Raw genomic sequence first — 24,423 nt, 5'->3', positions numbered from 1 at the left:
AAGAATAAAATTGTCAAAATCTGAATATTAAAATCTGAAAAGGACTGCTTCAGAGTTTCTTAATGCCTTTAAAGTGGGATTGAAGCATCAAGAATTAATTGATGCAGAGCTTTTCAGTGGCACATTAATTTAGTAAAGTGGCAGCACTCATTTACTCTGGATTGGTGGGGCTCTGGAGGGACATCAGCAGCCTGAAGAACCAGCCCATTTGTCAAATGGCACATGAAAACGCCCTCAGAGGGCCTTCCTTTCCTGTAAAAAGCCATACCTTTGATGGGCGCAATATTACATTCCTTTTCAATGAGCTTTGTTTTCAGATGACCTGTTTGTTGCTTTTACATCTGACTTAAACTGGACACAATTTGTTTTTGGTGGAAATTCCTGGATTTTGAAAATAACAACTAATGATATACTGAAGCTCCTTTCTTGCTAGAAGCCTGGGAATCAGAGGCTTCCTTTTTGTCATTCCTTCCCCCAAGTAGGCTTAAGCCAATTGAAGACCTACAGTCCTCTTCTATTTCTATTTTTGGCCTTGTTTTATTCCATGATCTTGAACTAAACAGAAACCAACTCAAGAAAATGGATGTTGTGATGTTTCCTGCTGGAATATTCTGGGAAACATCTTGAGCAGGGATCCCCAGCCCTCTTGTGAGTGGGGTGGGACTGGCTCTACTTTGCAAGTCTTGAAGTTTGGCGTTTCCTAAGAACAGCCACACTGCGGTGAGTGCGTGGTCCCAGAGCCAAAGAGGGCTCCCTGAGCTGGGGTGTTTGGGCCCCTGTGCTTGGAGAGCGGCCCTCAGCTTTGCTAGGTTCCAATGTGCTGGCAGAGGACCTTGTCTAGGGATGGTCAGTTACAGAGGATCCGGGCCTGATTTCAGGAGATGCTTACGTGCCTGGTCACTTCTGATACCAGCTAGTGGTAGGAGGGTTGGGCAGGAAACCCCCAGCCAAGTATTCTGTGTTTATCAAACCCCTGGGCAGGTCCTCATGGTTTGGGGAAGTACAAACCCCAAACCTCAGAGGTGGGGGATGGTGTCAGTCTTGGTCTGTCTCAATGCTTGTGATTTTCCCTGGGAGTGATGAAGCCCTCTGATTTTAGCTAGGCTAGTCTCCAGATGGGAGGCCTGATGTTAGCATTCCCAGCGGGCCAGGACTTCCCTTCTATGGGACACTTGAGGAGCATCGGGTAGCCCCCATGTCTCAGACTTTGGAGGATGTCAAACTTGCACTCTGAGAAGTGACCCAGGATGTGGAGGATGTTGGTGGGAGGGTCGTAAGAAAAGGGGAAATTTTGAGGATCACAAGGAGAACTTTCAGACATGGACAGAAATGAGCCAGACAAAGGTACAAAGGTAGGAATGCCGCTGGCCATGTCTGGGTTCAGTTGGAGTGAGGGGGTTTGGGCAGAGCCTGCAGTTTGGACAGAGGGGTTGGTCTGAGGTGCCCAGCCCGTTGGGTGACAGAGGGCAGGGCAGACTTTGACTTTAGGAAGAGTAAGCTGATCTTGATGTGTGCCATAGATGAGAGCAGTCCTATCCAACTCAAATGGAGAGAAAGCCCTGCAGGTCTCATACTGACTCAGAGGACCACAAATGAACATTATCTAGGTCGCAGTGTATTGTTATTTATTTTGTTAAACATTTCCCAAGTACATTTTAATCTGGTTTGGGCTGTTGGGGAGGCATTGATGGGGAGCTGCCATCAGTTTAAGAAGGGCTTGGCCTAGGCTCTATTCCGAGAGGAAGACTTGGTAGGCCTGGCACGGACCAGAAATTTCTTTGGGCCCCCGTGCTCGATCCCTGTTCTTTTCTGTCTTACCCCCTGATGCACACAGCCTCCAAGATGGTATTTTCTGCAAGGATTTGCTTTTGCCTGCTTGGTGGATTTACTTCTATCAGTTACACTTTTGTGTTTTTACTCAAAATAGTTTGTGTGCCCAGTTTAGGTCTGGTGGACTCAACAAGTGTTTAGAAATTGCACGAGGCAGAGGAGAGGCACTTGGGAATGAGCAGTCAGCTTGGCCAGGCCAGAGACCGCCACCACCTTGGTGCTTCCCTTCCAGGTGGGTTTGTAGCAGTAGGGGATCGGAGGGAGGCAGGCGTGAGTGCTAGTCACTGTGTCTGGTTTCTGAAGCGGAGTGGAGAGGGCAAAAAAGCCTGTTTCTGTTACGCCTGCCTGATGTTGATGGTGAATTGTTTTTGTTGTCTGGATTTATGTGAAAATGAGGGACTTTGGAGCCTTGGGAAGAATTTTATTTATAAGGTTAAAGAGTGGCAGTCTCATTGCCTGGGTGGTGGTGGTGGTCAATTATGTCCTACCCTTTGTGACCCCTTTGGGTTTTCTTGTCAAAGATACTATAGTGGTTTACCATTTCCTTCTCTAATTCCAAATGGGGGAACTGAGGCAAACGGGGAGAAGTGACTAGCCATGGGCACACAGATAGGAAATAAATGTCCAAGGTTAAATTTGAATTGAGTTCTTTTCTGATTACAGGCCTAGCATTCTCTCCACTGTTCTACCTCATTCTCCTTTTTATTTGCAAGGAAGTTTCAGGTCAACATGAGGGGCCTCCAGCATGGAAAGCTGTATTTCAGTTTTGGGGTGCACACAGTTCCTGATCTCGAGAAACTTAGGTGCCCTCTGGGCCTGATGCACTAGGTGATCAGTAATAGCAGATGATGTCATATTTTAAATTGTAGGACAGTGCTAGCCTGATGCTAGTAAGTATATGAAGGAGATAGGAGGAACTCAGATAGTCTATGTATGAAGTGCTTCACAAGCACTTTGAAAACTGAATTGTTACTGACAGTATTTTAAAAATTTAAAGAAACCAGGACTTTAGAGTTTGACTCATTTCACTCCACCTTGTGGTTATCTTCTGCAATTGCAGATGAATCCAGTGGGGGTGGGGGGAAACCCAAGAAGGTTTTAGTTCAAGTCGTGCTATTTGTAGACTCCTTTGAACTTAGAAGCCTATTATCCTGCTGGTGCTGAAGAAAAGGAAATCGGCCCTGCTGGTGTCCCAGAGTGCCTTTGTTATGGGGGTGGTTTTGTGCATCACTGTGTGTATTTTGGACACCTTCCGCTGGAACCCACCCGGCTTAATCCTTCTAGTCCTTAGGTGTTTGAAGAAGCTTGGTTTCTGTTTTTGATTTTTTTAAACCACCTTTCTATAAAAGGTAAAGGCTTGAGACAGTCCAGAATCCTGTGATCCTGGGAGCATTTAAGACTTTTCACCTTGGATCTGTAATGGCATTTGGAAACTCGGGGACTCTGGTAGCTGTGGCCTCTCTCTGGGTACTTTAATATTGTGCCAGGCACCCAGTAGGCCCTTAGTAAATGTTTTTTTGATCAGTTGATTGGCTTAAAATGTCCTCAGGCTAGTCCTTTGACTTAATTTAACTTAATTTTCCTCATCTATAAAATAGGAGTAATAATTACATGGTTGTACTATAAAATCACAGGGTTGTGAGAATCAAGTCATAGGTTGTGTGTGTATAGTACTTGGGAAAGTGCTTAAGTTATCAAGAGGTCTTAGATCAGCTGGAGGAATTAGAAAATTTAGGTTCTAATTTTGGGGTCGATAGTCAATAGCTTGTGACCCTGACTCCCTCATTGGGGTCCTCTTGTTTACCCCCACCTGCTTCCCATTTACTAAGCACCTCTAATAGGTAGCAACCTGTCCTAGTGCTTAGTAAACTCAAAGGGCAAATCAAGGCAGGCTTTATTCTTATCTAAGATTCTGGGGGTTGGAGGGATGGGAGGTAGGAAATGTTTTCTACAAGCGTGATAAAAGCTGAGAAGGGCAAAGTTCAGATTGGATCAAGTGATGTGGGAATACATGAGGAGGGGGAGTGGATGATTAAGTAGTGGGTAGCTGGATCAGGGAAGGCTTCTTAAAAGAAGGGGCAACTAAGCAGAGCTGGAGCTGCAAGTCTTGGTGGAGGACACAGCTTGGGGGAGGCATGTGGGGGCTGCCCACTTCTTGAAAGAGCTGGTGGCCAGTCCAGCTTGGTTGGATTATTGAAGGTCTGAACGGAAGATGTGTGAGAGCCACGAAGAAAGGAGGGCAACAGACCCCAGAGGCTTGTGAAGACCATGAAGTGACAGGTGTGTGTCTGTGGGGCTTCAGGTTCCTAAACCCTTGTTCTGAGGCTCTGGATGCCTGACTGCTCTTTCGGGTATTCCTTGGTTGTCAAGAGGTCAGAAGGCACCGGTGCTCCCTAAGAGGAGGGCAGTGAGCTGGAGCTTCTTTGTTGGTCGCTCCTTTCTGGTTTGGTGCCCATTTCCAGTGCTGCCATGATCAGACTTGTCATGCAGAGCCTTGCTCTGCTAAAGAGCGGGCAGCACCAACCTCCGGGCCAAGACTTTGATGGCGTTTGGAGCATTACTCGCAGAGCTCCCGACAGTCCAAGAAGGAAGGGACAGTGCATTCTGTCAGTGGTCTGGCCCTGAGCGTCTCGTGCTTGCCAGGCGCCTGGGGCACATGTGGTGTGCCCTGTGTATTTAGGCTGTTTTATTTCTACAGACCTTAACATCATTTGCAAATGACCAAGTAGTTTTATGTCAAAAGCAGGAGTATCTAAGGTTTTTGCTTAGATGAAAATAGAATTTGATTCAAGGTTGACAGCATTTCATGCCAGAATGTGAAGTTTTGTAAGATTTTCATTTCAAAAGTTGTAATTGATATGTAACCAAAATAGAAAATTGGGAGATCTTTAGAGGTTCTGATGAAAAGCACATGCCTAACCTCCAACTCATTTCCAGAATGTACACAAACAGTTCTTTTGCCATATGCTTCTGCTTTTTTAAAAGTATATATTTGAACCTGGCCCTTTTAATCATCCCCACCACTTTGTGTAAGTAGCTTTACATGGTTTGTATACAAAAATCACTTCCCAGGAGAGGGAGAGTCTTTAAAGTGCGGGCAGGAGTGTCCACCCGATCTGATCAGAAAACCTGCCATTGGGGAAAACTAATTTGAAAGAAAATGAGAATAGCAAAAATCCCAAGAAATTGAAACCAGATTTGCTTTCCAACACTTGTAGAATGCCCCACAATGTCATGGGCTTGATTGTGAGATGGAAGAGTCATTGGCAACATAGACCTTACTCCTTCATTTGGAAAACATTGAGAACTTTGTAAACAGTAACTTTTGATGTAGCTATTAGTGGCTTTCCCCCCTTGAAATTCCAAGGCCTAAATGGAAGAAACTCAAATGGTATTGGAAGGGCAACTTGGTGGCTTTGTGGATACCAGTGTTAGCTCTGCTATCAAGAGGACCAATTCAAATTAGTAGGTGTTTGACTGGTGGGCAGTCACTAAGATATTTTTAGTGACCTCTTTGCCTCAGTTTCCTCATCTGTCAAAAAAAACTAGAGAAGGAAATGGCAAATCATTCCAGTATTTTTGCCAAGAAAACCGAAATGACCAAAGGACAGCAACAGATGATAGACTGTGGCCTAGTTAGATGGCCCAGGGCCCATCTAATAGGCCCTAACTCTTGCTTCTGGTTTTTAGCCACTGGTATGGTTTTGGTTCAAAATTTTAGGTTTTTATCTATGACCCCTTTGATTTATTGATTTATTTTATGCTCCTTTGCAGTGAATTCTGGCTACTCCCCCTTGGAGCTCAGAATAGAACTTTTGTCTTTCCATGATTGGGATCCATATTTTTTCTTTTGTTGCCGAAATTTTTTTTTAGAATACCCTAAAACCTTATGATATGTATGTTTATGGGTAAGTTAAAAAATTTTACTTATCAAAGTTGATGACAACTTGTGACTCCTAAACCATATACTTTCACAATTTTAATATTAAAAATAAAAACCCAGCATTTGTGTAGCACTTTAAGGGATATAAAGTGTTTTACATATGTTACCTCATTTACGAAAGGCATTTTTTTGTTAAAAATCATTTAATTGCTGTGTGACTCTGGGTAAGTCACTTAAACTCAATTGCCTCAGCAAAAAAAAAAAAAATCATTTAATTGCTAGAATCATCTTGACTCAGGTCAACTTTATAAGGGCCTTTGTTGTCCTTTTCTGATGCCAATTAATGGTTTACTTTTCTAGAAGAGTGATCAAATTGATTTTCCTTTAAAAAGAAATTTGAAAACTCTTATATTTGATTAATATCATTGATTTATGACTTCTAGTCATTGTCAGCAGTAGATAGACGTGTATTTGCCTGATCTGCCCTGAGGATGTTTGACAGTGCCCTCTGGTGGGAAAAGCTTGGAGTTGTTTGCTTCAGCCTGAGCCTCTTTTCAAATGGTTTTTTTCCTCTTTATAAAATTCCCCAGATGTTCATATACAGTTCCTCACTGGAGTTCACTAAACTTTATGATTAATACTGACACAGAATTAGGAGAAAACCATCACCAGTTGATTTAGCTAATAGTCAGCTGTCTTTTTCAAGTTTGTTGCAAATGTTGGAGGAAGGGGGTACAAAAAGAATACCTGCTTTGGGGAAGTATCTTTTTTTGAATCATATTTACCAGAAACATTCTTAAAACTTAAAAATTGAACACTTAAGAATCAGTACAAATAAAAAACATTGTTCAGTAAGTGTTTCCTTTTAAGTAATACATTTAAGCAGTCATTGTCCAGGGCCTCATCAGAATTTTTTTTGGTCTGTTCTTAGCCACTTTTCTTTATATAACTTTTAAAACTTATCAGTATAAAATATGAAATACGTAATCTTTTGTGAGAGATGGCTAAATCATCCAATGAAACTATCATTTTCAGGTTAGTCAAATTCTAGTTGGGGAGTGTAGGGATTTTCATTGACCACTCTCCTTTGTGAAAGGCAGTTCCTGAATAAGCACTTGTTGGTCTTCCTAATTTTTAAATAGATGAGTGAACTTTGCAAATGGAAAGACCCAAATCTGGCCAAGGTAGAAATCCCACAAGCCGAGCTCAGCTCTTGCCTATGAAGCCCACTGGGACCAGGAGCCAGGGTTTGTTTTTTTGGTTTCAGATGCTGTCACCAGTAAGTGTTACATCATGTGCGCATACATTTTCCAGTGGGTCAGTGAAGCTGTGTATTGCATTATAGAGTGACTAATAGAAGTATAGGAGTTTATTTTTAACATGCTTTTTATGGTATGTAATAAAAGAGAAAAAGGATTGTCCATTTGCTTCTCCTCTTCTCCCCAGGTATTTGGAGTTTGAAGTTCACCCCTAGTTGTAATGTGGAAGCTTTTTAGATAATACTTGTGTGATTGTTCCATCCCTAATTTCTTTAGGGACACTTTAGTCTTGCTTTTAACAGATTAAATTAAAAAACAACATAAAAGGGGCAGCTAGATGGCACAGTGGATAGAATGCTGGTCCTGAAGTCAGGAGGACTTGAGCTCAAATGTGTCTCAGACACTTAATATTTCCTAACTGTGTGAACTTGGGTAAGTCACTTAACCCCAAGTGCCTCAGCAAAAAAACCAAAAAAACCAAACCAAAACATAAAGATCTGGAACTTTCTAGGATAGCAGAAAAAAGGGTTTCTTACTTTACAAATGATTAACTAAAGGCAACCATGAACTTATATTTGATTTTTAGGTAGTGTTTCAGGGCCTGGCATAGTAAGGTTTCCTGCTTCAGACAAATTGGATCAAGAGGTAGCACTTGGCATTTCTGTAGGAATTGGTCTCTTCATGGCCATCTTGAGTCTGTGACTTTCCTCATTCAGGAGATTGATGTTATGAACTCACTTGGAACTCTCATGCAAGATGCAAACTGTAAAAGGCATGTATGGAGAGCCAGTGGTACAGTGGGTAGCTGGGTAGCTGGTAAGAAGACTGCACTAGTGGGCAGACTACAGAGTTGTGGCTTCCTCTACCCGCAGTAGGCTTTTTAAGAAAGTATAAAATAGCCTTTTATTTTTCCAGATACACGCAAAGGTCGTTTTCAGCATTCATCCTTGCAAAACCTTGTGTTCCAAATTTTTCTCTCTTCATCTTTACTTCCCCCTTCCCCTAGACATCAAGTAATCCAATATAGGTTAAATGCATGCAGTTCTTCTAAACATACAATAGACCTTTAAAATGCATTGTAATCAGGTTTTCTGAATTACCTAGTTTGGGATAGAATTTAGTTGGCAATAGCCAGACTAATGAGCCACTTTTTATAAAAGAGAAGGGTGAGGCCCAGAGAAAGAGCCCTTGGGTCTTCAAGCAGTTAGTGATAAAGCTATTCCCAGCATATTTGTGAGAAGCTAATGTGATACCATGTGCAAAACACTTGGCAGATGTTGAAAGGTGCTGTCTCAATGTGTGTTCTGGAAGCCAGGGCTGGCACTTACTATGTCCACCTTCTCAGGTCACTGCCTTCTTTCCTGCTGTGGATCTCTCTCCAGGCCAACCCCAAGAAAGCCTGTTTCCTTCACTTTTCTAAGCCTGTTTCCTTTCCTGGGCCTGCTCCTTTCCTTTGCTGGCCTTGGAGTGTTGGCATGTTTATTTATTTCATCCCTGAGTCTTCAAGCCATCCTCCTCCTCTGAATGGGAGTAAGGCCTGTTTATTTCACAGGATTGTTAGGAGAGTTAAAGGAAGAAGTGCTTTCTCAAGGGATTAGCAAACCTTAAAGTGTATGAGCATTTACAACTGATGTCTTTTTATTTGAGAGCACAGTTGGCTTATAGTTGGCCAATAGTAGTTGGAATAAGTTAATGCTTTCATGGTTTTATTCGTAAACATACATAGATACATATACACACACACATACACCCTTTTAGAAGAAGGTGTGGCTTGGTTTTATTTTTACATTCCTTTTTCTAAAACCAAATTAGTTTAAAAAGTGCCTGCACGAAGCTTTCCTCTTGAAAAGTAATCTTCTTTCCAGCCAAGTACAGTACGCATTGGATTTTTAAAAAATAGCACTTACAATGCATTAGTAGATTTTGAACATCTTGTCTCTTTTAAAAAGTACACATTTCCTGTAGGGTAACTCCATTTTAAGAGTAACTTCTGAAAGCCCAGCAAAGCTCCCACCTTGTAGAAGGGTACCAAGGCTCTCTAGTCACTTTGGAGTTTCACTCTGGTAGAGATCATCTCATGCACTGTATGTTTGTTGAATTTACATCCTGTTATAAAAAAAGATGCTCAGTTTTTCATTTACTTTTCCTATTAAATATTTCTGGTAACTTTAATTGTAATAGAGAAAGAAAATTCACTGAGTGTTTCAGAAGAAGTTCCCTCTTGGAAGGAACTGGAGTGTTAACTTTCATGATTGGAAGGTCACTTGTACGTGCTGATGGGGAGGAGTCTTTGACTTGTTCTGTTTTGAAGAATTTAATGGAATAGTTGCCTGAGAATGTCACAGCTGATTACTTGGCTTGTTAATATTCAGTGATATACAGGATTTTTAATGTTAAATAAAATCTAGCCACAGCAGAACATAACTACTGCTTCAGGCATATTCTAATTTAATTGTAAGATATATGTTTTATAATATGAAGCAAAATTATCTAGAGGAAATGGACTTTATTTTAATATGATAAAGATACCTAATGCTTCATTGGAACCTTTTTTAGTCTTCTTTTTCTTTCTGGAAATGGTTCATTGATTAAGACTGACAGTTATAGTCTAGAATGATTATCCACATGTGTATTTTGTGTCTCACCATCTCATTGGAAAATCAGGGCAGTTATTTGTGCACAGGCCATGTTTCTGTCCTTCACTAGCCACACAGAATAAACAAGCTCCCTGCCATGGGGGTGGACAAAGGCAGGCATTGGCAGCCACCCCCCCTGTTCTGGTGCCCATTGTGCTTGTTTCTTTTTCTTTAGCACTTGCATCAGCATCAGCTCCTTATTCGTTTGGAGAGAGGGAGGGAGGAAGGGAGAAAGAGAGAGAGAGAGAGAGAGAGAGAGAGAGAGAGAGACAGACCGAGACTGTTGTAATTTGGATTTAACAGGAGTTTTTTTTTTTTTTTTTTAGGTGTTTCTGCTTTTATCTCCTACAATATCTAATTGTATAAGGTTGATCTTGAACTATTGGGCTAATTTCTGATAGGAATATAAAGTGACAATATGTCGAGGGAAAACTATTGGCTCAGCTGAATTAGCACTGTCATTTAACATTGGAAGGTCCAACACACTCTTAATTAGCTGCACTGTGTTGGACAGTTCCCCTGGCATTTCTCAGTGCCCCCCGTGTAGTCCATGAAACTGGGAGAGACTAAAAGAGGAAAACATTCCTGTTTTAAAGTCAGGCAGGGAACTTTTGGCCCCTGTGTTGTTGTTTGCAACTTACCTGACTCAGTCTTAGATGCCTGGGATGTGGATGTCCTACTGATTTTTCTGTGATGTTTCATCAAAATAGCAGGTGATTCCCAGATCTGTGACTGACTTCAGTCTCTTTGCTACTTAGCACAGGGCTTGGCACTTAGCATACTGACCTCCAGATTCATTTCATAAGCATCTAGCTGCCTTCTAGATGTCTGGGAGGAAATCTTGTGTAGATAACTTAGTCACCATCTCTAAAACAGAATTCTTATTTCTTCCCAAAATCTGTTGTTCAGATTTTCTGCCTCAATGCCACCCTTAGTCCCCTCACCGTATGTTCTGCTCATACCCCAAAAAATTTTCCTAAAATGTAGGTCTGAGCATGTCATTTCCTTGGTTCCCTTCAGTAAACCCCGGGATCAGATATGAAATCTTCCATTGAGCATTTAAAGTCTTTCCCAACCCACCTCCTTCCTTCCTTTGTACTGCTTTCACACTTTAGCATCTTCTATGCACTCTTCGTCCTTTTGGAGTCGCGGACTCCTTGGGCAGTCCAATAAAGACCTGGCTCCCTTCTCAGAAACACATTTGTACATGCATCCAGTAAACCGGAAGATTATAAAGATCCTCAGTTGCCCTGGACTTCTGGGTGTTCTTCCCTAGAGACACTGCTTGTTTTTTTTTTTTTTTTTTTTTTTTTTTTTGAACCCAGGGCTGGAATGTTCTTCCTCATCTGCCTCCTGATCTTCAAGGCTTCTGTCATTTAGAGCCTACTTTCTGCTCTAGGCCTTTTGGGGTGCTTCTTCCCCCTTCCCTTTCATGACATATATCTTCTCTGTGTAGAATTGGGGCTTGTTGTGTCCTCCATTAAAACATGAGCTTCTTAAGGGCAGAGACCATGTTCTTGCTTTTGTCTCAATGATTTGCCCTTTGTACAATATCTGGCATGTGGTAAAGTAAGTCCTTGTCTACTGACTGACACATTGGTCCAAACAAAATCCAAACTTGATTTTGGATCTTACCATTGGGGGATGGCTGTCTTAGAGCTGCTATTCTTTGTAGTTCATCTTCATCTTCCAAGGTGTACAGTGATGAAGCAATAAATGCATGCCCAAAGATCTTAGAACCTCCACATCTCAGCCTAGAACATTTATGAGATTTTAATGAATGCCTTTCATTGAAGTGTTCCCACTTATTTGTTATTTATTCCATTTCATTAGGTCTCAAAAGGAAACCTTAGCTTTCACTTGCAAATAAATAGCTCTTTTCAGTTAAGAAAAGTTGTATTAACATTAATCAGAATTTGCCAGTGTCTGTCATTTTTGTTTTTTAATGTTTGGGGCTCTATTATGAGTATAAATGAAGGAATAATTTCTAGGGAAATGACACCCAATCTTATAAGACTGGCTTTACAAAGCTTCCTCTGGCCCTTCTGCCCCCTGCCCAGCCAGTCCTTTGGGGCAGCATATAATTAACATTTGATCATAAAAAAAATTTAAACACAATGCACCTTAGCGATCTCTGCTTCTAAACATAATTTGAAAATGCATTTAAAAATACATTTCCTTGGCCAAGTGAATTTGCTTCCTTTTTTTCCCAAGGATTACAGAAAGTGCATAGCAAATTCAGCCTTCAGAATACCCAGGAGCAAGTCGGCTACAGCTGTCTTCCCCCACAGTATTCTAAAAGAACTAATGAGATGAGAAGTCTACAGCTGGTGGCAAGCACAATAAACCAGGAGCCAAGGGCTCCTCTTCATCAGATCCGCTTCTTTCCCCATGGGATCCCGAGGGAGAGCGAATACTAACAAAGCCAGCAGGCTGTCTCATTCCACTCTATTGCTCATTTGCAGCTATAATTGGTAGCTGAGGTTGCATTCTCTATTCTGAAACTGTCATACATGAAGGAATATATTTGTTCATTGTGATTTGGATATAAATCGACTGGTATCCATCCACATGGAGTGAGACCAGGCTGGCCACACCACAGTGAGGCTGGAGAAGGCCAGGTAGCCCAGAGAGAAATAAGTTGACTCCTATTGAAACTAGAGTGATGATTTGTGTCTCACAGGTACTGTGTTCACAGACTAAAACGGCATAAATGCCCATTTGGGGCAAGATGCAATGTGCCCAGGGTAGAGCAGTATAAGAAAGAGAAGGCCCACATTTTGCATAGGAGAATTTTTACCTATTTTGTTTCTCTGAGCATGAGGATGAAAGCAAAATTTGCTATCCTTTGTAAGGAAAAAAAATGTCTTGGAGGAAAGATTACTTTGATCTCCAAGGCACCGAAGTATCAAAGTGCTTTTAAAGATGTCTTTTCAGTGTCCATTTACCACGTACTGCTTCATCATAGGATTAACATGAATTTAGAACTAGCGTTAACCTCGCCCTGACCCAAAGGGTATAACCACCCACTGCCATTTTACAGATGAGGAAACTGAGGCTCAAAGACAGGAAGTGGCTTGCCTGAAAACAGTCAGCATTAAACAGAATAGGGTTTTGAATCTGGATTTTCTCACTCCATTCCTGAGCCCTATCTACAGCCCTGCATACTCAGATGAGAATTAGAAACACAAATGTAGTGGTTTTGTTGGTTTCTGTGCTGTTTAAAATTGCTTTATGTTAGGCTTAAATCAGAAGAGTTTGAAAGACCTGTTCCACTTTATTCTGTTACTATAAATAAACAGTGAAAATCCTTAGAGGAGATTGTAGCAGGCGAATAGTGAAGAAGGGGATTTTCATTGACTTCCTCCTCTTTTGAGAAACATTCCATGAACTGACAGACTTCCATTTCTTTCCTTTATATCTCTAAGCCACAGGGTTGGGATTCCTTGACACAGCCCCCTGCCCAGTGCCTTGTGAGCACATTCCCTCCTTGAAAGATGTGACATTGAGACATGACATGCAGGGTGCAAACTGGTGCTGGGTACCCTACAGCGTCCTCCCCCACATACCATGAGATGTTTTCATTGTCCCCCATAAGTTTAGAGCATTAAGAGGTTTGTCATAATGATGCTCAGAGAGTAAATGGTAGAAAAATATCTCCCACGCATGAGTATTTTTAAGGATTAAGGCTGACTGTCCAGAGCTTTCATTGGGGAGGGATCCACAGTTAATTGTCTTGTACGTTTACTTCTCTTTAAAGCTCTTAAGGTGGTTTCTCCCCCTTGGCACAGCAGCAACAGTCACTGCTAAAACAAATGGGCTGGGAGGGGAGGGACGCCTGACTTCTAATCCTGCCTCTCATACAAAGCTGTGTGATTATGGGTAAGTCATTGAACTTCCCCAGTCTATTTTCTTATCTCTAGGAGATAGTAAATAATACTTGTAACCTTACCTCAAAGGGGTGAATGAATCCCAAGGAGAACAGAGGTAAAGTGATCAGGAGACTTTGATTAAAGCCCTCTTTAGATGTGGCAGTTATTACACAATGGGGTCATGGATTCTGAGGGAGGGATTGCATTGGGCTGAGAGATGTCAGATGTAGAGAGGAATGTATCACCTGCTGTACAAAGAAAGGTAAAAGAGGAAGCCAAGGGAAGCCAGGAGTGTGGGATTGTCATTGGATCACAGAGTACCTGGGACAAGGCTGGAAGCGGCCATGGTGCAAGTGCTTGGAACACCAGACAGATTTTATGTTTGATCCTGGAGGGCCCAGGGAGCCACTGGCATTTATCGAGCGGGGGGACCTTGGTCAGATCTGTGTTTTAGGAGCATCAGGAGATAGCTGAATGGAGGATGACCTGGTGAGGGAGAGAGAGGGAGCCAGCCTCCTGAGGGCAACATCAGAGCAGAGAAGAGGGCGTGCTCTGGAGACCCTGAACTGAATGTGTGTGGGGAGTGGGAGCTTGCTTCAGTTGCCAATTCCTGGCTGGTTTTGTGGCGTGTGGTGACTGGGTGTGACAAGGCAAGCCTTGTGGTTTGCCACATCTTTGTTGATTGTTGCCAATAATGGAGACTCTGGGAGTGATGTAAGCCTGTGATGAGCCTCTCTGAGCTTTTGACCTGTTTTCACTCCAACTGGCTACATATTTGAGGGGAGATGTTGATAAGTGGAGAGGGCCCAAGGGAGAACAGCAGGCACAGAGGAAGGCTTCCAGGCCTTGATGCCACATGAGAACCAGTTGGCAGAACGAAGCATCTTGGCTGTCCTGAAACAGGGAGGATGATGGCATTGCCATCCTCAAGGGTTGAAGGGCTGTCCAGGAAGGGCATATCATGCTTCCTCATCTTGGCTGCGAAGCAGAACCAGAGGCACAGAGGCAGCAGCTGGAAGTTGAGGTCTGGTGTTGGGAAAACCATCCCGGGAGCATGAGCGGTCCCAAATGGCAAAGAGTGTTCTGGAGGCCACTTGTCGGGCATGGTGCCATGAGGATTCTTGCTCAGAATTCATATGCTCTGGACTAATCAGATGAGCCCTTTCGCTTCCGTTCTCTGAGAAGTACCAAAGTCTCCCTATAGTGGCTCCTGGACTTTAATAGAGTCCAGGCTTGAGTTCTAGACCCTGTGCTTCCCTTAACTGTGACCTCTCTTCCTTCCTCAGTGTCAGCGTCTTCATCTGTGAAATGGGAGTCCAAATGCTGTTTTAAGATTTGCCTCAAGGCTCTTGAGAGGAAAACACTTTTGTAAACTATGTACCAGTTATTATTAGGTGCCCCTGCTGCTTAATTAGCTCTTGAAATGCTTCTCTAGTTGATGAGATTTCTTTTAAAGGCTTATTTCCCATTTGTTTCTTTTTTCAGTTTCACCCTGTTGACCTGGCAGAAGTGACTTATAGGCATTCTAGGTACATTAATAAGTGCTTTGGCCAGAGGTTAGGATCTTGGGTCTAGAGCTGGAAATGTTCTCAGACATCCTGCAACCTGACAGTTTCTATTTTACAAATTAGGTTGCTAATTCCCAATGAAATGCGGGGACCTGCCTGAGATCTACAGGTGTTCAGAGGCAAAATTTAGGCTGAAGTCTTGACTGTAGAGTTCTTTCTTAAAGAGAGTGACTGGGTAGCGCAGTGGATGGTGGTATACTGGAGTTGGGGAGAGCTGAGTGCCAATCCAGCCTTAGACACTTAATGAAACAGGGCACCCTGAGCAAGTCATTTGACCTCTGTTTGCCTCAGTTTCCTCAGCTGTAAAATGAAGATAATAATGGCACCTACAGAATTGCCATGAGAATCAAATGAAATTTTCCTAAGTGCTTTGGAAACTTAAAAAAATCTCTATAAATGCTATTGTTTTTACTATGCATGTTATGTCAGTAGTAGAGTAAATATAAAATACCTGTAATAAGTAGTATTTACCTTTCAAATGAAGTCAGATGCTTTGCAAGCCTTAAATAATTCCAGTTATCACTATTTATGCAATATATTCTCGGTAAATGTGTTGATAGAAATGATTGCATCTTTGTTTTGGATTAGAAGAAAGGGAAGGATTTTTTTTTTTTAATTTTATTTTTATTTTCCCCAGCTACACGTAAAAATTTTTATTTTGATTATTCTTGTACCTTCATTTATACACATACAAAGTTATGTTGGGAGAAAAAATCAAAACATTTCAGTCTCCATAGTGGTCTCTCTCTGGACGTGAATGGTGTTTTCCATCCAGAGTTTATTGGGATTGCTTTGGATCCCTGAACCGATAAGAAGAATCGAATCTTGTCATAGTAAATTGTTGCATTATCTTGAATTTGCTGTATATGACGTTTGTCTCATTCTGCTTGTTTCGCTCAGCATCAGTTCATGTAAATCTTTCCAGACCTTTATAAAAGCATGTTCATCATTTTCTAATAGAAAATAATATTCCATTACTTTCATAAACCATAATGATGGGCATTTACTCATTTTCCAATTCTTTGCCACCACAAAGGGAGCTGCTACAGACATGGAAGGATTCTTTGCAGTGTCTGGCCAGCAGGCTATTTAAACTGTGTCCCAGATGACCTACCAGGATGTTTTCAGGACAGATGTTGTCCTCTCCCTGCCCTTCACAGTCTCAGAGTATTGTGGATGCCATGGTGTTCCAGTCTAGTTTCTGCTTTAGGGATCTGCCCTCTACTTAGCTATATTTGATGAGTGGTGGAGAGGGTTCCAGTTACTGCACACATCTTGGGATTAGTGATTCACTCTTCAGGATGTTATTTCTAACATAGGAATTAATAGATATTTTAGCAATTAGAGTGAAACATGTAAATTCATTTAACTGATGAGTATTTTTCTTCCTCTTCCTCTGGTAGTAGGGAAGTTGGGACTAACCTTGACACCTCTTTTCCAGTCTGATTGTCCCAAATCGGTGCTTTTCCAGGCCACCTTAGTTTCAGTCTCTGGATCTAGGAAAGTCATGGGGCACCAACCTGCCAATATCTTCAACTTCTGTAGTTCCCGTTTTGGGTTGGTAGCCTGCCTCCTAATGATATGCCCAAGCAAGCCCCTTGAGTACCATCTCTAGGTAGTGCCAGCCTTTGGATGGGTGCATGCCCCCTCTCTGTCCATGTGTAAGAGATCTAGCTGATGGCCATCTTAATCATTATCCAAATAGAATGATGCTGAAAATGCCACCTCCAATATGGGGGAGGTCCAAGAAGAGCTTCCCTGTTTCCTAGCATATCAACAAGCTTTTCTGCTTTGCAGCAGCATGTTCCTTCATGAGGCTCAAGGCCCTTAAAGTTCTTCTCTTCATGACTAAATGTTTGCTTATTTTCTTTTTTGACTCCTGGGTTCACAGTTTTAGAGTTAGAAGGGACTCTAATGTTGGCCTGTCTAGACTTTTTTGAAGAGAGCCCAAAGGACAGGTCACATAGCTGGGTTTGAGCTCCCATTCTCTTGTTAGTATATCTTCATAACTCACACTTTTATCTTTTCCTGACAGGATTACAAACCGGATGAAGACCCAGCATTATTCCAATCAGTCAAGACCAAGAGAGGACCTTTGGGACCTAACTGGAAGGTACAATTCCCAAAGGGTACTCATGGATGGTTATTGACAGCAGAGCATTGATTGGGCAATTATTAAATCTTGGGAAGGGATTAATGTTTAAGACAAAAATATAATGGGCTCACTGGGAGTTTGGTTCCGTGGATACAGCTAGTCAGCAGCTGGGCAGCACCCCATTGACAATCAATGTCTCCAAATCCACCTTGAGTGCAGCACCCTTTGGAGAGGCTGGGCTTTTTTGCAGGGGGAGGGAGGTGGGGGAAGGAGGAGGGAGAATGGACCAGATTGGACAATGGAAGTTTTTCCTTGTGGACTTGTGATTTGATTAGCCTTTGGCAGTTAAATGAGTTATCTGTCCAAAGTACCCCATTTCTTTACATTTATTGATTATACTTGAGCTTTCAGAACCAATACTTGTGTATAATTGGACTAGTTGTTCCAAGCCAGCCAGCACTCCTGAGCATAGCAGATCTAAAGGCAAAAATGAACTAGTCCCTGCCCCCAACGGAATTTTCTGGGTATGCAGAGAAGTGTTTGAGGTTGGAATAAGGAGAGAGAATACTGGCAGGGACCACCAGGTACTTGAAGGAAACTTGGGGGATCTACTGATGAAGGTCTGCTTTCCAGGCCTGGAAGCAGATGAGCTCCATACAAGGCTGGAGGTGACAGGGAGGCTACTGGGGCTAGCACCTGGGATCATGTACAAGGAGACATAACCAAGCAAAAGGCACATGGGAAAGCCTTGCAGAGGTTTTATCCTGGAGGCAATAGGGATCCTCTTAAGAATCTTGGGGAGGAAGGCCGACTGACAAGGTTAATTAACAGAGATTATTTTGAGAATTGTGGACTAGAGAGCCATTGGATCATAGAACTGAATTAAAGTCCATCGCCTTCATCAGTACATGTGAGGAAACTGAGGTCCAAGGAACTCGTCATCTGAGATTAGCTTTGAACTGAGTCTTCTGAGTCCATGTTCTTTACCTCCTGAAATTAAAGCTGTCATAGTAGTTACCATGGAAGAGGATGAGACCTTGAAATGAGGGCAGGTGATCATGGACTACTTATTAGGTGCTCTGTGTGTGTGTAAGAGGAAAGAATTGAAATTAGGGAGAGCACTGAAGGTTGGTCTTTCAAGGGAGTTTCAAAGGTAGATTTGGTAGGAGGAAGGCCAGGATCTCTTATCTGGGGGGTGTCCATAGGATGTCTTGATGGAGGGGCCAATGTAGACCCCTATGGTGCTGGTATGGAGGCGGACAGTTTCTTTGTCTGTGGGGAGAAGAGTATTTAGACAGTTGTTGAGAAGTTTGCCTTATGCATTTGCCACATTTCCGAGTGCCCATGGAGTCATGTGGCCAGTCTGAGAGGAAGGCAGGATGGATGGATGCTTATGTTTTTCTGCTCATGAGACAAGAAAAGCACGTAAATATTCCCTATAATTAAAAAATGCCCAGAGCAGATTTTCTGCCATCAGGGTTTTATTTTGCAGCTCATCTGTCTATTTTAAGCCATTCTCAGGCCATCTATAAATAGTGTATGTCTAGGTGCCAGTTGGTGCTCGAAAATAGAGATTGTTGTGATGTTACAGCAAATAACTGGTGTGGTGGCTTATTAAAGAAGTCTTGTGCCTCTGGAGAGATTGGGCCCCTGCCGGATTCCTTCTCTGTCTGACAGACAGTCTGTAGTCCTGCCTTGGGGCTGCTGTCTCGAAGACTAACCCAGGCACAGTTTGGGAAGAGCTGATACAATTGTGAGAATAAAACATCTTCCATCTTCAGGCTCTGTCTGACTTACTAAAATTCAGATGGATGTTTTCATGAAATGAATTTGTACCAGTTAGGACCAGAGACTTACTCAAAAGTTAGGAACAATTTTGTATGTAGGATTTTCTGTTATTTATAAATTAGAGAAGATACATATTTTCCTAAATTTGTTTTAATATATTCTTGAAATCTTGCTCGTTTTGAGCTCTGTGCCTGCAGGGCTGAAGTAGGCCTGAAGGCTGTCACTGTAAGCTCTGGCCCCTCCTTTTGAAAGAAGCGACTGTTGTAGGGGCGGGCAGCAAGTCTGCTTGCTCTCCTGTAGTCGGGTTTTAAAGACTTCAGCCTCATAGATACTGCCCTTTCTAGCCAAATAATTTATAGGACTTCAAATGAGCAACAGAGAACAGAGAATTGTGAGACTGAAACATTGAGACTCCCAGAGACTGATTAAATATTAATATATTTTATCATAAATTATCGATTCCTTTCAAATCTGTACTTGAAAAAACGTGTCACATTATCTAGTGTGATTTCTGTTATATTTGGTGTCCTAATTTTTTGTGTAGGATTTCATCACCAATTGTGTAGTCAGGCATCGAGCTGGGTTGAATTTCACACACCAGCCATTTTTTCTTAAACAACATGGACTACATATATAAAATATTTAGCTTATTGTCAAAGGGGTTTAAGCTGACTACAGTCACAATTCTTATATTTTCTGTAGTGCCTTGATGACTATTGGAAAAATGGGATGTTGTATCCTTAGGAAAATGAAGAATTTCACATTTTTCCCAGCAGTCTATTCGTTTCCGTAGTAGGATGCTGTCAGTGAGTGCCCGTAGAACCCTCTACCCACCAATGTGAGCTGGGCTGTTGGCCCTCTGGGCCAAAGGAAGTGGTGAAAACTCGTTGAATACGTTTAGTTCCCAATTCCAGATTTTGTTTGTGTGGCCATAGCAGCAACAGCTCTACTAGAGGACTACTTCATGAACCGAATGTTGTGCTTGAAAACATAAATAGCAATCAAATAGCATTTCTATTAAGCACCTGCTGTGCCTGACACTGTGCTGGGAGCTAGGAACATGAAGATAAACATGAAGCTGTCTTTCACCACAAAGGATAAGATGAGTGGATCTGAGTGCGTGCTAGGGATAGACAGAGTCACTTGGAAGGGGGTTTGGGCATCTCTAGTGAGCAGGAAAAGCCCAGCTAGAAGTTACGTGGCACAGATGGGGACCGGCTGGCACAAGCCCTCTAGGGACCTGTGAGGAACCCAGGCCTAGTGAAAAGGAGGAAATTGGAGCCCTGTTGGGACAGGCTGTTAGTATCAGTGGCAGAGGAGCTGGTATTGGTTCCTAGGGGATGATGGTGTCAGCTGGGAGCTTGGGCAGCAAGCTGGGTTTGGAGGACAGAGTGAGATGGATCAGAGATGTTGGGAGGCTTTCAGACTAGTCCGTGAAGGGAAACATGGGAGCCTGACCAAGGGTCTCGATTTATGGAAGTGCCTTGGGTCCTGGTGAGGAGACAGAATCAGAGCTGTGCTGTGTGCTTCCTGACACCCCTGTGAGCAGGTCCTGCAGGACATTCTCTGGCCAATCAGGGAGGCTTTTGTCACTGGATACAGGGCAGAACTGCTAGCTTCATAGTTACCCTCCTTTCCTCATGGCTACAAACACCTTTCGTGTTTGCTTGGGTGCAGTGAGAAACAAGGTAGCATGCTCAGAAGTTTCCTTTCTCTGATCTTTGTGTTTTCCAGTTTCTCTTTTAGTTGAAACAAGAAAATATCTATTTTTAAACAGGTGAAAATCTTACTTTGAATTTTTTGTGTGTGGTATACTAAAGCTTCCTGTATTGGTTCATTTAAACCAAGTATCTTCCAGGTATCTGGGATGTCAGATAAATATGATGACATTGGTTATATACTTGGAGGTTATACTTTCTGTATGATGAGGACTCCTCCACATTTGTATCTTCAAGTCTTACATTTGTTCCTTTTCCCAGAAACATCAAATGGAGCTCTTTCTGGTTGCCACTAAATCTTACTCAGTTAAAGGAAGATATTTGTGGGCTGTTTTTATTTTCTGAGTCTTTGATTCTGTAGTGCAGTGGTCACACCACAGCACATTAGGTGGTGAGGAGGAACCTTGAAGCCAGACTGTTTCTTTGCCTGTACTAAGTAATTCTAAGTTGAATAAGCAGAATTTTGACAAATCACCTTATCAATGATCACTAATGAGCTCTAACCTGAGGGTCTCCCTCCTCTGTAGGAAGTAGTGGGATCAGTGGTAACCATTAGCCTGCTCTTAGGCTCCTGAAAGAGGGAAAAGGCCCACAAGGATGGGCTGCGGAGTCTGGGCACCCTGTGATTCAGACTGGAAAGGGGGACAGAAAGAGACCCATGCTCAAGGCTTTGCAGATTTGGGGCACATCCCTGCTCCCTAATTTTCGGTTTCCAGTAGAAATGAATAGAATGAAGGTGGCATCTTGAAGCCCTTTTGAATCAAAATCTACCACTTAGGGGCAAGAAAATCTAGTGATTAGGGCAAAAGATCCAGGGATGAAGTTAAGGATAGAAAGAACTCTTGGCTGTCAAGGAGACTGCTCTCAGTTCTGAGCTGGGATGATGGGCTATGCAGTCGGCCTTAGGAGCCCAGCAGAGAGAAGTTGACAAGAGCAGCGGACTAGAGACCGTGCATCTGCACCCACCTCTGTTGTCGACAGCTGTGTGGTATTGGGCAAACACTTTGCTCATCTATATAATCAAGAGGGTTGTTCCACTTCCACCAGCAGGCTTCTTCTCAGTGCCTGCCAGTGTGGTACAGGGGACCGAGTGCTGGACTCAAGTTAGACTGTGGCCAGTCATTTATCTGTTTCCTTGTAGCAGTAATCCTAGGTGTTGGCTAGGCACTGTGTTGGGTGCCAGAGATGAAAAGTAAAAACAAATGTACAATCTCTACCACTATCCCTTCAGGGGAAGTGCCATCTGTTTTAGATGATCTCTCAGTTTTGTTCCTGGCTCTGAAGTTCTTTGAATTAATATATTCAGATCTGTTTGAAACCACATCTTCGAGGTGGGTGTTAAGAAAGTAACTCAAACATTTGCTTCTTGTTAGACCTTTTAAGACCATATTGTAGAATTGACTTGTTTTTTAGGCACAGCTATTTTTAGAGCCCACATTTTCAGATATCTTTAAAGTATCTCTTGGAACTCAACATTGAAACGTGGGGCTCTTGATAATGAAGAAACATTGTATTAAAGGCCTCTTCCTACCCTGTGTTGACAAAACACTAAATCCTGGGATACCAAGACAAGATGACCATGGCCCTGTGGGACAATCTGAGACAAGACTAGGCAAGTGTGGAGATGCTCCCAAAGTCACATCAACTGTCAGTCTAGTCCCTATGGAAAGCTTGGTCAACTCGATGGGGACTTTCCAAGCCTGCTCTGGTATCTGAGGGTCCTGACCATGCTGAAACATGAGTGGAGGCAGACATGATCAAATCAGAATGGGGTTGGGGGCAGTGAGGATGGAGATAGTCCCAGCAGAGGGAATCGGGAAGGGCTCTTGTATGTTACAGGAGGGAGAGTGCAAGACCTGGATTGCCACAAACAGAAACTTGTCATGAACTGGTGAGATTAGGAAGCCTCCAAGGGGCTTTGAACCAAGAGGAGGGATATCTTGAATTTTTGTGTCCTTTGGAGGTTTCAAAGTCTTGCTTCACCATTGATTTTCAGATCTTTATCCTTGTCAGTTCTTGTTAGCTCTTGATAGCTCCGTGTTATTGGTATATTTTCCTCATCAGGATTGGGTATATCTTGGGGGATGCCATTTTTACAAATTTCCATAAAAATCATGGATATTTTTTTTCTTTTTTATATCACCAAGTTTTCTTCTGTTCAGAGATCCATCCCTTATAATATATATATGTGTGTGTGTGTGTGTGTGTGTGTGTGTGTATATATATATATATATATATATATATATATATACACACACACTTAATAGTACTCTCTTCCTCCTCCCTCTCCCCCTCCAAAGAAAAGAAAAAAGATGTAAGAAATCAAACTAATTAATACATTAAAATTGGTTGCAGTGCCCTCCTACCTGCAGAGGGAAGGCTGTGGTTGTATCTCTTTTTTGATCTTACTCTAATATTGCTTGTTCTGTGGAGGTTCTTTGTTGACTCCTCTGTTGTTGTAATCTTAGCTCTGCTTCCTTTCTCTCGTTTCTGGATCTTGTGATGCTTCTTGGTATTCATCATATTCCCTCTTGTGTGTGGAGAAGGGACATAGCTGTGTCCCAGTTTGTATATCCAAAGCTAAAACACTTGAAATGTGTGTAGATAGTGTTTTATATAATATATTGCCCAAGCAGTGTGATTTTGTGGATAATGTGCTGGGCCTGAAATCAGGATTTGGATTCTAGTTCAATCTACCTTTAGTACTTAACTTGTGTAGCTGTAAGAAAGTAGTCACTTTACTTTTGTGTGTTTCAAGCCCTTCCCCAAGCATTATTAATTGGTTCCCTCTTTGTCTTGACAATAACTTGCAGTCTCTGCTAGAGAAGAAAATTCTTAAACCAGGGCTTCCTCAATGACACACTTAACTTGACTTTCATAGATGTGAGGATATAATATGTATTAATCTTAATAATTTCTCATTTGGAAACAATCCCATTCTCGGATCCCCTTAGAAACTCGGGAAATCTTTAAGCCTTTAAAATATTAATTTTAAAACAGAAAGTAGTTTGATGTCTTGAAGGTACTTTGATATTTTTGACCCCCTTAAGTTTAAGTCATATTTAAAAGGCCCATTTGGTTTTATGCGACAGTCTCCAGATTTACTTTACTGAGTTTGGACTCCACATTTCCAGGAGGAGTTGAGAGCTCAGGATGCAGACTTTTTATGTGGCGTAGGTTGGGAGAGCAGGAGTGACCACCAAACAGTTGTAGCCTCTTTCCTGATGCTGGGAGAGGACATTAGCAGGCCTAATCTCTCATTAGTGACATAATGTCTCTATGAAGATTGGAGAGTCTTTTTAATCTGGATGACTTTCTAGAAGAGGGGGTGGGGAAGAACAAGAAGAAATTTAGATAATGTAAAAATATTAATTTTAAAGAATTTTAAAGAGTTGGCGTTTAAAGGAGGATTAATAACTCTGCAATGGGGTCTGCCAAGGCCTATTCAGAGCTTCTTACTCACCTTATTCACCTGCCATACCACAACTCTCACCTGTGGCTTCCAAAAGTTGATGTTCAGTGACCTCACCTCAGCAACACCATCTCAGCAGATGGAGAGCGACTGACAGGTTCAAACCCCTGATTGAAGTTGGTTCCAAGCACACGGAGCACTGTGGAGCGCTTAGAGCTTGGTCAGACACTGAAGGCGCCACGGTCGCCCACGGTGTCTCATCCATGGCTGTCCTGATTTGTTCGGCCTCTACTAAATCCTGTACACGAGTCAGGATGTTGCCCCATGATGTCACTAGTGGTCTTCAGAAAGGACAAACAGCA

At 42.3% G+C, this 24,423-nt stretch overlaps 1 protein-coding gene across 4 annotated transcripts in view; it reads left to right on the top strand.

Moving 5' to 3' along the window:
- The window catches only part of PITPNB (phosphatidylinositol transfer protein beta), a 71,407-nt gene that overhangs the window by 32,081 nt on the left and 14,903 nt on the right, over positions 1-24,423 (top strand). For all 4 annotated transcript variants that reach the window (XM_031948823.1, XM_031948824.1, XM_031948826.1 and 1 more), the window contains exon 8: positions 17,084-17,161. In XM_031948823.1, the coding sequence (XP_031804683.1) occupies positions 17,084-17,161 (78 nt within the window). The remainder of the gene's footprint in view (positions 1-17,083; positions 17,162-24,423) is intronic.

Source organism: Sarcophilus harrisii, chromosome 1, assembly GCF_902635505.1.
Source record: "Sarcophilus harrisii chromosome 1, mSarHar1.11, whole genome shotgun sequence".
Taxonomy (NCBI): Eukaryota; Metazoa; Chordata; class Mammalia; order Dasyuromorphia; family Dasyuridae; genus Sarcophilus; species Sarcophilus harrisii.
The sequence above is the reverse complement of the archived record's forward strand: the minus strand, read 5'-3'. Positions and strand labels throughout refer to the sequence as shown.